This window comes from Polyodon spathula, chromosome 2, assembly GCF_017654505.1.
Source record: "Polyodon spathula isolate WHYD16114869_AA chromosome 2, ASM1765450v1, whole genome shotgun sequence".
NCBI lineage: Eukaryota > Metazoa > Chordata > Actinopteri > Acipenseriformes > Polyodontidae > Polyodon > Polyodon spathula.
Window position 1 is genome coordinate 2,717,662 of NC_054535.1, and position 11,931 is coordinate 2,729,592.

An 11,931-nucleotide genomic window follows, 5' to 3' on the forward strand; every position below is an offset into this window, starting at 1 on the left:
AGTTTCCAGTGGTTCTAACTTTTACTTTTGAAATACATGTTAACACATTCATTTTCTAAAACACTATGTAGGATTTGTAAAAATATCTGTAGTTAAATACATTGAAAGTGTTTATTTAAGTTGTACTATTGGAGGCTTTTCTCAAGCGTTCAAACTACATTTTTTAGTTAATAAATGTATGTTCACAGTTACTTCATTAGCAGAAAAATCCTTCAAATGAAAATATGCAGTACTAGATTATTTGTATGTTGTGTTTTATCGATAAAACGTGTGCTTGCAATATCATTAAAATCTGCCTAGGTGGCACTATTATGTCTTGAATAGGTTACTCATAGTAACCTATTGAAGTATGAATATGATTCTACCTGCTTTATAGTAACAGCCAGGAAATTCCTGATACTGTAAGTTTCTGTGTGAAATGGCAGAGCACTTATTGGTTGTTGGGAGTGTTATATTGGCAATGGGATTAATACGTTAATACATGGCTAAGAAGCTGTGTTGGTTCTGTGAATTGCTCATATCTCTCTCTTGTACAAGCTAAGTGATTTTTGAAGTGTGTTTGATGTTTCCGTGGGTAATTGGAGATAATAGAAGAAATCTTATGTGGCGTGAAAAAGTGTCACTTAATGCAGTACACTGGCTTCCTAATACAGCCACAGAGTGCTCAGGAACCTGCAGAACCTCATGATCTCAGTACACTTTAATATTTAATTGACGCAGGTTGTGGAGAAATTTATTTATTTTATTTTTTTTCTTAAGTATGTATTGCATCAGGGACAAAAGTGGCATTGTTCAATCGACTTCGTTCTCAGACAGTCAGCACGAGGTATTTACACGTAGAAGGAGGGAATTTCCATGCTAGTTCACAGCAGTGGGGAGCCTTTTACATCCATCTTTGTAAGTGTTGTTGTGATTTTACTCTTAATGTAAAATATACAATATAAAGAAAGCAATGTGCATTTTAAGATGTATTGTAACATGTCAGTTCTGCCAAATGTGTAACGTTCGATAAGCACATAAACGTTCATGGGCTTTTGTTTTTATTTGGGCCCAAATCTGTAATTTAAGGTGAATAACTTGACCTGGATTCACTGCATTACTTTTTTAAATCATATCTTATTATAATAATAAACTTTTTAAAATGGTTATTAATGGATATTTTCCTTTCTAACTAAAACGTCATATATTTGTGCCTCATGTTGAATGTGCAATGCCTATGTATTTATTTACTGCAGTGGATGACGAAGAATCCGAGGGTGAAGAATTCACAGTACGAGACGGCTACATTCATTATGGACAGACAGTGAAACTTGTGTGTTCAGTAACTGGCATGGCACTCCCTAGACTGGTATAGTAAACTCTTCATAACTTAAAACACGTTTTAAGATGTTGCAAAAGCATGCTAGCTTTGATATAAAAAATATAAAACATATGTAAAACACAGAACATACTGTATATATTAATCAAAAACAAACATCCATGGAAAGTAGAATTCCTGCTTTACTATTAAATTGGAGTCTAGTTTAATGGAAAGTGAGGCGATGGAACAATGGGATAGAAGTGTGATTCCCTGATTTTGAACTAATTTCCTGCACGTCAGTACATGTATTCACCTAAATTATTCTCATACCAAATAGTTAAACTTTGCTGAAATAGGAGGGATTGGTTGGTATTGACCGGTTTTGCTGTTTTTATATTATTATTATTATTATTATTATTATTATTATTATTATTATTATTATTATTATTATTATCTGGCTTAAATGTATTGGGCTTAAACTAAACTGGAACTCATGTTTTGCAATTGGTCTCAATTATAACTGGGGGGAAAAGAGAATAACATTTTATAATCCAAATGTCCGAATAAATAGGATCAATCGATCACATGTATTTTGCAGATAGCCAGGAAAATACATTTGTTGTAAGGTTTTCCAGTGCTTTCAAATGTTTGTAATCAAAGCTGGATACTGATGTTTGGTGACATTTAATCTTTTAATGTATCAGTAATTAAATACTTCCCTGTGTACTTTGCAGATAATACGTAAAGTGGATAAACAGACAGCATTGCTAGATGCAGATGATCCAGTATCGCAGCTCCATAAGTGTGCTTTTTATCTGAAGGATACAGAGAGAATGTACCTGTGCCTTTCTCAGGAGAGGATAATCCAGTTTCAAGTAAGGCTTAAAAATACTGACAGTCACTAAAGTGCTGTTTTTTGGAAAATAGGTATACCTTTTTCTTATAGGTAAAAGGATCTTGGTACGTTAGTCTAGGTACCTTTTATTTTAAGAGCTTATGAACACTGCAGTTGGTACCCAAGGGCTAGCAGCACCATACAATCGACCATTTCAAATCTTTTTCTTACCATACGTTTCTTTTTGTTCCATTTTTAAGAGCTTTTTTGACAAGATATTCTACTGTGTGTATTTTAAAATGCTCTGGATTTTATTCAGTTGATCTAAACGGCGATTGCTCTAAAGACCTCTACTATCGAAACATTTAAAACATTACCAGTCCTGTCATTGTACTTGCTTTTCACTTAGGGGGGTAGTGGTAAGTGATGCTAATAATGTTTTGTGTTTTAGGCCACTCCATGTCCAAAAGAACCAAACAAAGAAATGATAAACGATGGTGCCTCTTGGACAATCATCAGCACAGACAAGGCAGAATATACCTTCTATGAGGGGATGGGGCCTGTGCATTCACCAGTTACTCCAGTGCCTGTTGTAGAAAGCTTACAGGTGAAACAGGCTTGCAAATCTTACACATGCCACCACCCAAAGTTTAACAAAGGTTAAGCTAAACCAGTGTGTACAAGTCACCCTTGAACTGGTGCTATTCTTTAGGGTCGCGATTTGTTCCTCTGTGGAAATGTGGTTGTACTTTAATTTGGCAGTGCAGAAAATGAAAGGCTCTGTGTAGTAACTATACAGCAATGGCAAAAAGTTTTGCATCACCCAATAAAATTAACTAATTTTGCTTCATAAAGTCGAATGAAACCTGCTGAATAATGTTACATGAACATATCGAATTGCATACTGTTTTGTAGTTATCCATATACTTCACAAAAAACTTACAAATTTGAAAAATGTGACATTTCCAAATCTAACATGAATTTCTGTACTACTATTCTGGCTTTTGCGTTGTGATTTTGTAGTTTCTTTGATTACACTACAGTTTATTTTAATGATTTAATATTATTTAACATTGTTCCCTAAGGGATAAAGTTTCTTTCCCTGGTGTAAGTGTGCAAATTTTGGTCACACATTTTAACAGTGTGTAAATCTGAAGTATTATTATTATTATTATTATTATATATTATTATTTTAATTATTATTTAAAAACTTATCAATTTTTAAACATTAAATTAACATGGGGAGGTGGGGATGTAGCCATGCTGGAACTTACTGGACAGAATTTCACACCAAATCTCCGGGTTTGGTTTGGGGATGTAGAAGCTGAAACCATGTACAGGTAACATCTTTTTATTTATTTATTTTTTTTAAATCTCAAAATGTACAATTGGTATACTTAGGGAAGTTTAGAGATGTTGAGATTAAGTGGGAGGCATTGCCTTACCACCTGATAATATATTAACAAGCTTAATCTAAAAGTTTCAAGTCTTGTAAATAAAAAAAAAAAAAAAAAAAAAAAAAAAAAAAACAAAACTTTAGTAATACACATTTTTTAAGTATATGTATATTTTATGATGTACTCTGCTCAAAGATACATGTATAAAAACGCGATATTCTATGACCCGAGGGACCTTACAATATTTTCTGAAAGTTTTGTTGAAAAATAATGTTTGGGCAAATTATAAGACACTGTTTCACTGAGTGATTGCAGTGACATAATACACTTTATTTTCAGGGTCTTTATAAGCAATAGTGGACACTACTCTCCATTTATTTTCTCAAAATCAATATTTATAAATAAAATAAAGTTATTCATTCTATTATTATCAGTAATAAGGAAAATAAACATACCTAATACATTTAGTAAATGAAATATCTGCTTATATCGACACTTTTCTTGATATTGATAAATGTTGTTTTATATATATACACACACACACACACACAATGTTCTACTATAATTAAGCCAAATTATTTCCCCATTACCCCTTTTCCCAGTGTTTCCCCTTTTTTATTAGCTCTAAACAAGTTCCTGTGATATTTTTGTCTCTGCCATGCTTCTTTAAACTGTCTCCGCCCTTTAGACACCAAATGCCCCTCCCAGGAATGTCAGTCCCTCCCCTATCCAGTGATCCCAGTCCTACAAGCCCACTTCAGTATGATCGTGTTAATACGATCGCAGTCCTACAAGCCCACTTCAATGTGATCGTGTTAACACGATCACTGTCCTACAAGCCCACTTCAGTGTGATCGTGTTAATACGATCGCAGTCCTACAAGCCCACTTCAATGTGATCGTGTTAATACGATCGCAGTCCTACAAGCCCACTTCAGTGTGATCGTGTTAACACGATCGCTGTCCTACAAGCCCACTTCAGTGTGATCGTGTTAACACGATCGCTGTCCTACAAGCCCACTTCAGTGTGATCGTGTTAACACGATCGCAGTCCTACAAGCCCACTTCAGTGTGATCGTGTTAACACGATCGCAGTCCTACAAGCCCACTTCAGTGTGATCGTGTTAACACGATCGCTGTCCTACAAGCCCACTTCCGTGTGATCGTGTTAACACGATCGCAGTCCTACAAGCCCACTTCAGTGTGATTGTGTTAACACGATCCCGGTCCTACAAGCCTACTTCAGTGTGATTGTGTTAACACGATCCCGGTCCTACAAGCCTACTTCAGTGTGATTGTGTTAACACGATCCCGGTCCTACAAGCCTACTTCAGTGTGATTGTGTTAACACGATCCCGGTCCTACAAGCCTACTTCAGTGTGATTGTGTTAACTCGATTTGCAGAAATGCAGCCCCAAACTTGCAAGGAACTTCCACCATGCTTCACTGTTGCTTACAGACACTCGTTCGTGTACCACTCTTCAGCCCTTCGGCGAACAAACTGCCTTCTGCTACAGCCAAATATTTCAAATTTTGACTCATCAGTCCAGAGCACCTGCTGCCATTTTTCTGCACCCCAGTTCCTGTGTTTTCGTGCATAGTTGAGTCGCTTGGCCTTGTTTCCACGTTGGAGGTATGGCTTTTTGGCCGCAAGTCTTCCATGAAGGCCACTTCTGACCAGACTTCTCCGTACAGTAGATGGGTGTACCAGGGTCCCACTGTTTTCTGCCAATTCTGAGCTGATGGCATTGCTGGACATCTTCCGATTGCGAAGGGAAGTAAGCATGATGTGTCTTTCATCTGCTGCAGTAAGTTTCCTTGGCCGACCACTGTGTCTACGGTCCTCAACGTTGCCCGTTTCTTTGTGCTTCTTCAAAAGAGCTTGGACAGCACATCTGGAAACCCCGGTCTGCCTTGAAATTTCTGTCTGGGAGAGACCTTGCTGGTGCAGTATAACTACCTTGTGTCTTGTTGCTGTGCTCAGTCTTGCCATGGTGTATGACTTTTGACAGTAAACTGTCTTCAACAACCTCACCTTGTTAGCTAAGTTTGGCTGTTCCTCACCCAGTTTTATTCCTCCTTTTATTCAGTTAATGATTGTGTTTCAACCCTACTGTGGAAGGGGTGTGGGTAATTCACTGAATTCACTCTGTAGAAACCAGAATTCACCACACACACAACCACTCATGACCGTGCAGTAATTTCCTCAACAACTGATGCACACCACCATTGGCAACCCTCAAACCCTCACCACGAGCACAAATGAACCAGGAGACAGACAGGTGTATTTGGAAACACCACACAGGTGCCCAGTTTTATTTTAGACCGGTTCTTATTTCTCTCCGGCAGAGGGCACTGTTGACTGTGGGCTGCCTATCAACGATGATAGACAGCACCACGGAAATACCACAGCTGGTACACGAACAGCAAATGCACTCGCAGGTGCTCAAAGAAATAATAATAATAATAAAAGAACAAGGGAAAATAAAACAGTAATAAAACTACAAATGAAAGGTGCTGCACTCGGCAGCGTTATCCCGGTCGCCGCTACCCGCACGACCCGGATCACCGTCCTACTCTGTCGGCTATCTAGCCTGCTCTTTTACAATACGCCGGGGTCTGCCCAAGGGTTCCCCGCTCTCTCTCTTTCTCGCTGTGAATTTCTTTTCTCTTGGCTGATTCCCGGTCCTGAATCAAAGCTTCCACACTCTTGGTACGTCTAAGTGGGCAGACCTGAGGAAACAACAGAGCGTTATTTTATAGGACCAACAATCACCCAAGACCCGCCTCCCAGCTATTCAGAGAGGGGGAAAGTCCACACACACCCTTTCCCACCTCCCCGTGTCATTGCCATGACTCACAGGCGGCTGTTGGGCGACTGCCGCCCTCTTCCTGCAGCCCGTGAACACGCCAGCAGAGTCAGCACAGATCTCTCCCTGTTACACCTACATACTGAATTGATGATCATTAGCACCTGTTTGGTATAATTATTTAATCATACACCTGACTATATGCCTACAAAATCCCTGACTTTGTGCAAGTGTACCTAGAAGAACTGATGCTGTTTTGAAGGCAAAGGGTGGTCACACCAAATATGAATTTGATTTAGATTTTTCTTCTGTTCACTCACTTTGCATTTTGTTAATTGATAAATATAAACTATTAACATGTCTATTTTTGAAAGCATTCTTTACAGCATTTTTTCACACCTGCCTAAAACTTTTCCACAGTACTGTAGGTCTTGTCATTATGAGGGGATATAATATGAACCGTCTGCATGTAGCAATGTGTGCGATGAGCTCCCGAAAATGCCTGACAGCATAGTGCTGAAACTAGCACGCCTCATTGTAAATAATAATGTGCTATAGGTTTGGGTTAGGTTTTATCTTTTGATGTGGTTGTTTTGGTTTATGTGGCAAAGCCAGCTTACATACAGTGGTTTGCAAAAGTATTCACCCCCTACCGTCACATTTTGTTGAATTACAAATAATGTATGCACAGTTTTTCAAACAAACTTTTTTTTATTCAAAACTGTAGTGGTTAAACTGAACACTGTTATATGAGGAGGAGGTTAAATATCAGCAAAACTTTAAAAGAAAATGTACAAAATGAAACTTATTGGTTGCATAAATATTCAGCCCCTTAAGTGAGTACTTGGTAGAAGCACCTTTTGCAGCAATTACTGCTATGAGTTTTTTTGGATAGGTCTCTACTAGCTTTGCACAGTAGGATGGTGAAATTGTTGCCCATTCTTTATTGGAAAATTGCTCCAGTTCTGATAAGTTTGTTGGGGATTGTCAGTGGATTGCAATCTTCAAGCATTGCCGTAAATTTTCGATTGGATTCAAGTTAGCACTTTGACTGGGCCACTCAAGAACATTAATTCTCTTCTTGTTCAACCACTCCAGTGTGGCTTTGACTGTGCTTTGGGTCATTGTCCTTTTGAAATGTGAATTTCCTCCCCAGTTTCAGAGTCTTGGCTTACTCAAACAGGTTTTCCTCAAGGATTCACCTGTACTTTGCGCCATCCATTCTCCCCTCTATCCTGACAAGCCTCCCAGTCCCTGCTGAAGAGAAGCATCCCCATAACATGATGCTGCCACCACCATACTTGACAGTTGGGATGGTGCTGACTGAGTGATTTTGCAGTGTTGGGACTGCGCCAGACATAAAGCTTGGAATTTAGACAGAAAAGTTCAATTTTTATCTCGTCTGACCACAAAACCTTTTTCCACATGTCAGCAGTATCATCTACATGCTTTTTCGCAAACTCCATATGTGCTTTAAGATGAGGCTTTTTGAGTAATTGCTTCTTTCTTTCCACCCTTCATTACAGGCCAGCTTTGCGTAGGGACCGGCTTATTTTTGATGTGTGAACTTTGCAGATCTCTCAAGGTCATTGTTGGCTTCAGAGTGACATCCTGAACCAGTTTCCTGCTTGCCCGGCTGCTCAGTTTGGGAGTGTGACCTGATCTGGGTAGTGTCTGGGTGGTATGATGCATCGTCTACTTGTTAATTATGGACTCCACTATGCTGAGAGGGATAATCGGCGCCTTTGAAATGTTCTTGTACCCTTCTCCTGCTCTGTGCCTCTACTCACTTTTTCCCTGACTTGTTTCGAAAGCTCCTTAGTCTTCAAGGTTGCTTTGTTGGATCACTATGTGAGTTTCAGCTTGAAAGTCTTTATATACCTGAGGGAACTTATCTACAAGTTAAACCACTTTGAGTATACACAGGCTGAAACCATTTCGCTAATGTTGTGACCTTTCAAACAAATCATTTGCACCTGAGCTGAATACTTGTGCAACTGAGATTAATCTGTTTTTCTCTGTAAATCTTACTTATTTATATATATGATATATATATATATATATATATATATATATATATATATATATATATATATATATATATATATATATATATATATATATATATATATGGAGTAGTCTGTGTAGATTCTACATGTAAAGTCTAATTTGAAAGCATTGTGGAGTCCGCTCAGGTGCCAACAAAATGTGAAAACTGCAGGGGGGTGAATACTTCTGCAAACCACTGTAGTTTGCTGGTGTAAACTAAGCACTCGGTTTACTGTACATTAGTCACAATGGACCATGCAATTCAGCATTCTTGTTGAGAAACGGCCAGAGCAGAACTGTGCAGGTCCACATTGAGGCCACTCTAGCACGTCATTGCAGCTTGCCCATTATAATGATGACCAATGTGCACTGTACACAGTATTGAACCATCTTTAACACTGTGAAGATACTGTATGATGTTTAGACCCCTATGTTGTCCTGAAATCTTGTATTTACATTTCTTACAGGTGTGCAGAGAGCATGCTGTGTGTGGTTCCAGATATTTCTGCATTCCGCGAGGGCTGGAGGTGGGTTCGGCAGCCAGTTCAGGTCCCTGTCACTTTAGTTCGAAACGATGGGATTATCTACTCCACCAGCCTTACTTTCACTTACACACCAGAGCCGGGGCCCAGACCACACTGCAATGCTGCTGGAGCCATCCTCCGAGCACACTCAAGCCTGATGGCATCAAGTGAACCCAACACAAATAGCGAGGGAAGTTACACAACTGTCGCCACAAATTCTACCAACGTCACATCTTCAGCAGCAACGGTAGCATCATAACCTGCAAACTTAAACGAAAGACTTTAAAGTGACAAGTGCTGCATAAAGGAAAAAAGAAGAAAAAAAAAACAACTGTAGTCTTGGACACCCATTGTGGTTTCGTAGGGACAAACCTGTTTTGACCTGAACGCTGAAGTGAAGAGTTGGGAGCCCAGATCAAATAATGGTAAATAAAGAAACCACATGACACGTCAGCCATGTATAAACTTTAATAAAGAAAAGTCTATTTTTCAGTTTTTTTTTGTAAAGGGGCAAGATGTGTGTGTGTGTGTGGCTGGAGGTTCAGCAAAGTAGAAGAAAGCATATAAAACATGATAACGTAGGTTTTATGGACCAAGGATCTTGTATAAGCTTTAGTAAAGGTACATTTTCACCATACCTTTTTTTGTATTAAACATATAGTACACTTTTGTTACCAAATAGTTTCTATTTTTGCGCTGAAGTATATCCAGGTCACAGGCCTGGCCTTGCTTGTGTATTATAGCTATCTTACTCTTCCAGTGAAACGTGTAGTTTGGTCTCTGACTGGAACTACTTTTTTTGTTTTTGTTTTTTAAACTAAAGTCTTGTGACTTTACAAAACCGAAGGTGTGGTAACTTCATTATAGTAGAACTTCAGAGGGCCTATTTGTTTCAGTTATATGAATTCTAAAAAAAAACAAGAAAAAAAAACAAGCTTTAAGCAGTGCCTCTGCCTTGCCTGCAATACCTGATGTACTCTAACCTTTTAAACGTTTTTATAAATCATTGTGAATTGGAGCAGGAGTGTTCTGTCTAGTACTTTCGCTTGTTTCATTTTTCTTATTGTATTTCTGAATTTTACATCTGAGGTTCTGTCCTTATCCGAGTTCCGAAATCAAAGTATTCACATTAGCAGTTGTCGGTTTAGGCCATGCCAAGCTCAAACATTTTATATGGTTAATTTGCATTATTTGTCTAATGTTAAATAATTCCTAAAGGGTTACACATTTAATTCAGTTTTTCTGTAATTTTGTAATCTAGTATTTTAAATGCATGTAACCCCTATAAACAAATATAAAGGCAAAATTAACCAAATGTGTATTTTTTAATGCTGTATGCAGTCCTGTCAAAGTGCTGGTGTTAATGTTTGTTCACATGTTTTTTTAACCACCCTGTCTTCCCAATGTCTGAGTTATTTTATAGACATAATGCTGATGATCATTGTGCTCAATATGAGCAGTTTGAGACTGATATTTGAATTAGTTGTGGCCTTGCTGCTGCTTCTGTGCTGGAAAGTGTTGATTTTTTTTTTTTTTTTTTTTAAATGCCTTGTCATTTTGCTGTTCAATCGCGTTTGAATTTTTGCAGCTTTTAAAAATGTTTTATTTAATTTTTTTAAATTATGCTTTGGCCATGAGGTTGAGAAGGGAGTGTCTGTTAAAGAGCTTATTATATAAATCAACAGATGGCATGCACTGTACAACTGGATCCTGGTATGGTCCTACTGTGGTTATATGGCTATAGATACATTCGTATTGTATTCGAATAGTTTAGCCCATCTCCAGCTACAGCTGTGTACTTACCTTTTTGTTTCCCGTGCATTGTCAGTTTGAATAATTGGACTTTGTGGAAGTAACATGATAGAGTAGTAATAACTGGGTGAGGGCATTTTCAATCGGTTCGCTTTGTAACTGGTACTGTACATAGTCCTTATCCACATATGCAACAGTATTCCCTATTCAGAAAATCTGGGAGAGCTCTTAAAGGGAAAAAATAAATATTCCCAATTTTATAGTGACAATGCCTTAGTAAAGCGCTTATATGGAAAATTCTGATCTAGAATACTAAACTACGAGTCCAGTGTAGCTGCCCATAAGACTTACTAAGCAAGTAATTTTTTCTGAAATACAGTGGCTACTTTTTATTCAGAAAAGTGTACCTGAGGTTTTCCTTAATCAACCACTGACCCTTTTTCAATGTGCTTTTAGTATTCATTCTGTACATTTATAACCCTTTGTGGTCCTGTGTCGGACTAGGTCTGACATTGCAATTTTCCCTTTCCAGTCCGATGTCGGACCCTGTCTGACATCATCAAAAAGATGTAAAGCACAGGTCTCTAGTTGTTTTTTCTACGGAATAAGCCGAGAAAACTTTCAATGGCTGAATGAGACCGATAGGAGCCGATTGAAACCAGAAAAAAAAGGGCGTATCATAGCCTCTTGCATTACAGCAGGCCTTCTCAATCTCGGTCCTCGGGACCCCCTGTGGCTGCTGGTTTTCATTCCAACCGAGCTCTCAATTACTTAACTAGACCCTTCATTGAACTGATAATTTGCTTAATTGGACATTTGTACTTGTTTTCAGCTCTTAAACAGTTGCAGTTCAAGTTACTTAACAAGTGTTATAGCTAACTTGAAATATGCAACTCTTTAAGAGTTGAAAACAAATAAAAAGGTCTAATTAAGCAAATTATTAGTTCAATTAAGGGTCTAGTTAAGTAATTGAGAGCTTGGTTGGAATGAAAACCAGCAGCCACAGGGGGTCCCCAGGACCGAGTTTGAGAAGCCCTGCATTACAGAGATAACACGGACATAACAAGGAAATAGCCGCTTCTGCATCCAGCGCTCAAAGAATATCACATACATTTACAGAGCTTTTATTTGATGTTATAGTAATAAAGACTTGAATCGCATTATTGAGGAGTTTGGTGATAAAACAAGCGATCAGGAGAGGATTTATCAGCATGCATGTCTATAAAGAGGTATGTGAAAAATACAGCGAACAATGCTTGGGGCTT

The 11,931-nt window shown here is 38.3% G+C and overlaps 1 protein-coding gene across 1 annotated transcript in view; it reads left to right on the forward strand.

Annotated features, from left to right (window-relative positions):
• The window catches only part of rbpjb (recombination signal binding protein for immunoglobulin kappa J region b), a 47,119-nt gene extending 35,678 nt beyond the window's left edge, over nt 1–11,441 (forward strand). The window contains exons 6-11 of the mRNA XM_041273749.1: nt 760–897; nt 1,236–1,348; nt 2,035–2,175; nt 2,587–2,794; nt 3,382–3,475; nt 8,858–11,441. Coding sequence (XP_041129683.1) covers nt 760–897; nt 1,236–1,348; nt 2,035–2,175; nt 2,587–2,794; nt 3,382–3,475; nt 8,858–9,173 — 1,010 coding nt within the window. The 3' untranslated portion in view covers nt 9,174–11,441. The remainder of the gene's footprint in view (nt 1–759; nt 898–1,235; nt 1,349–2,034; nt 2,176–2,586; nt 2,795–3,381; nt 3,476–8,857) is intronic.
• The last annotated feature ends 490 nt before the right edge of the window (nt 11,442–11,931 follow it).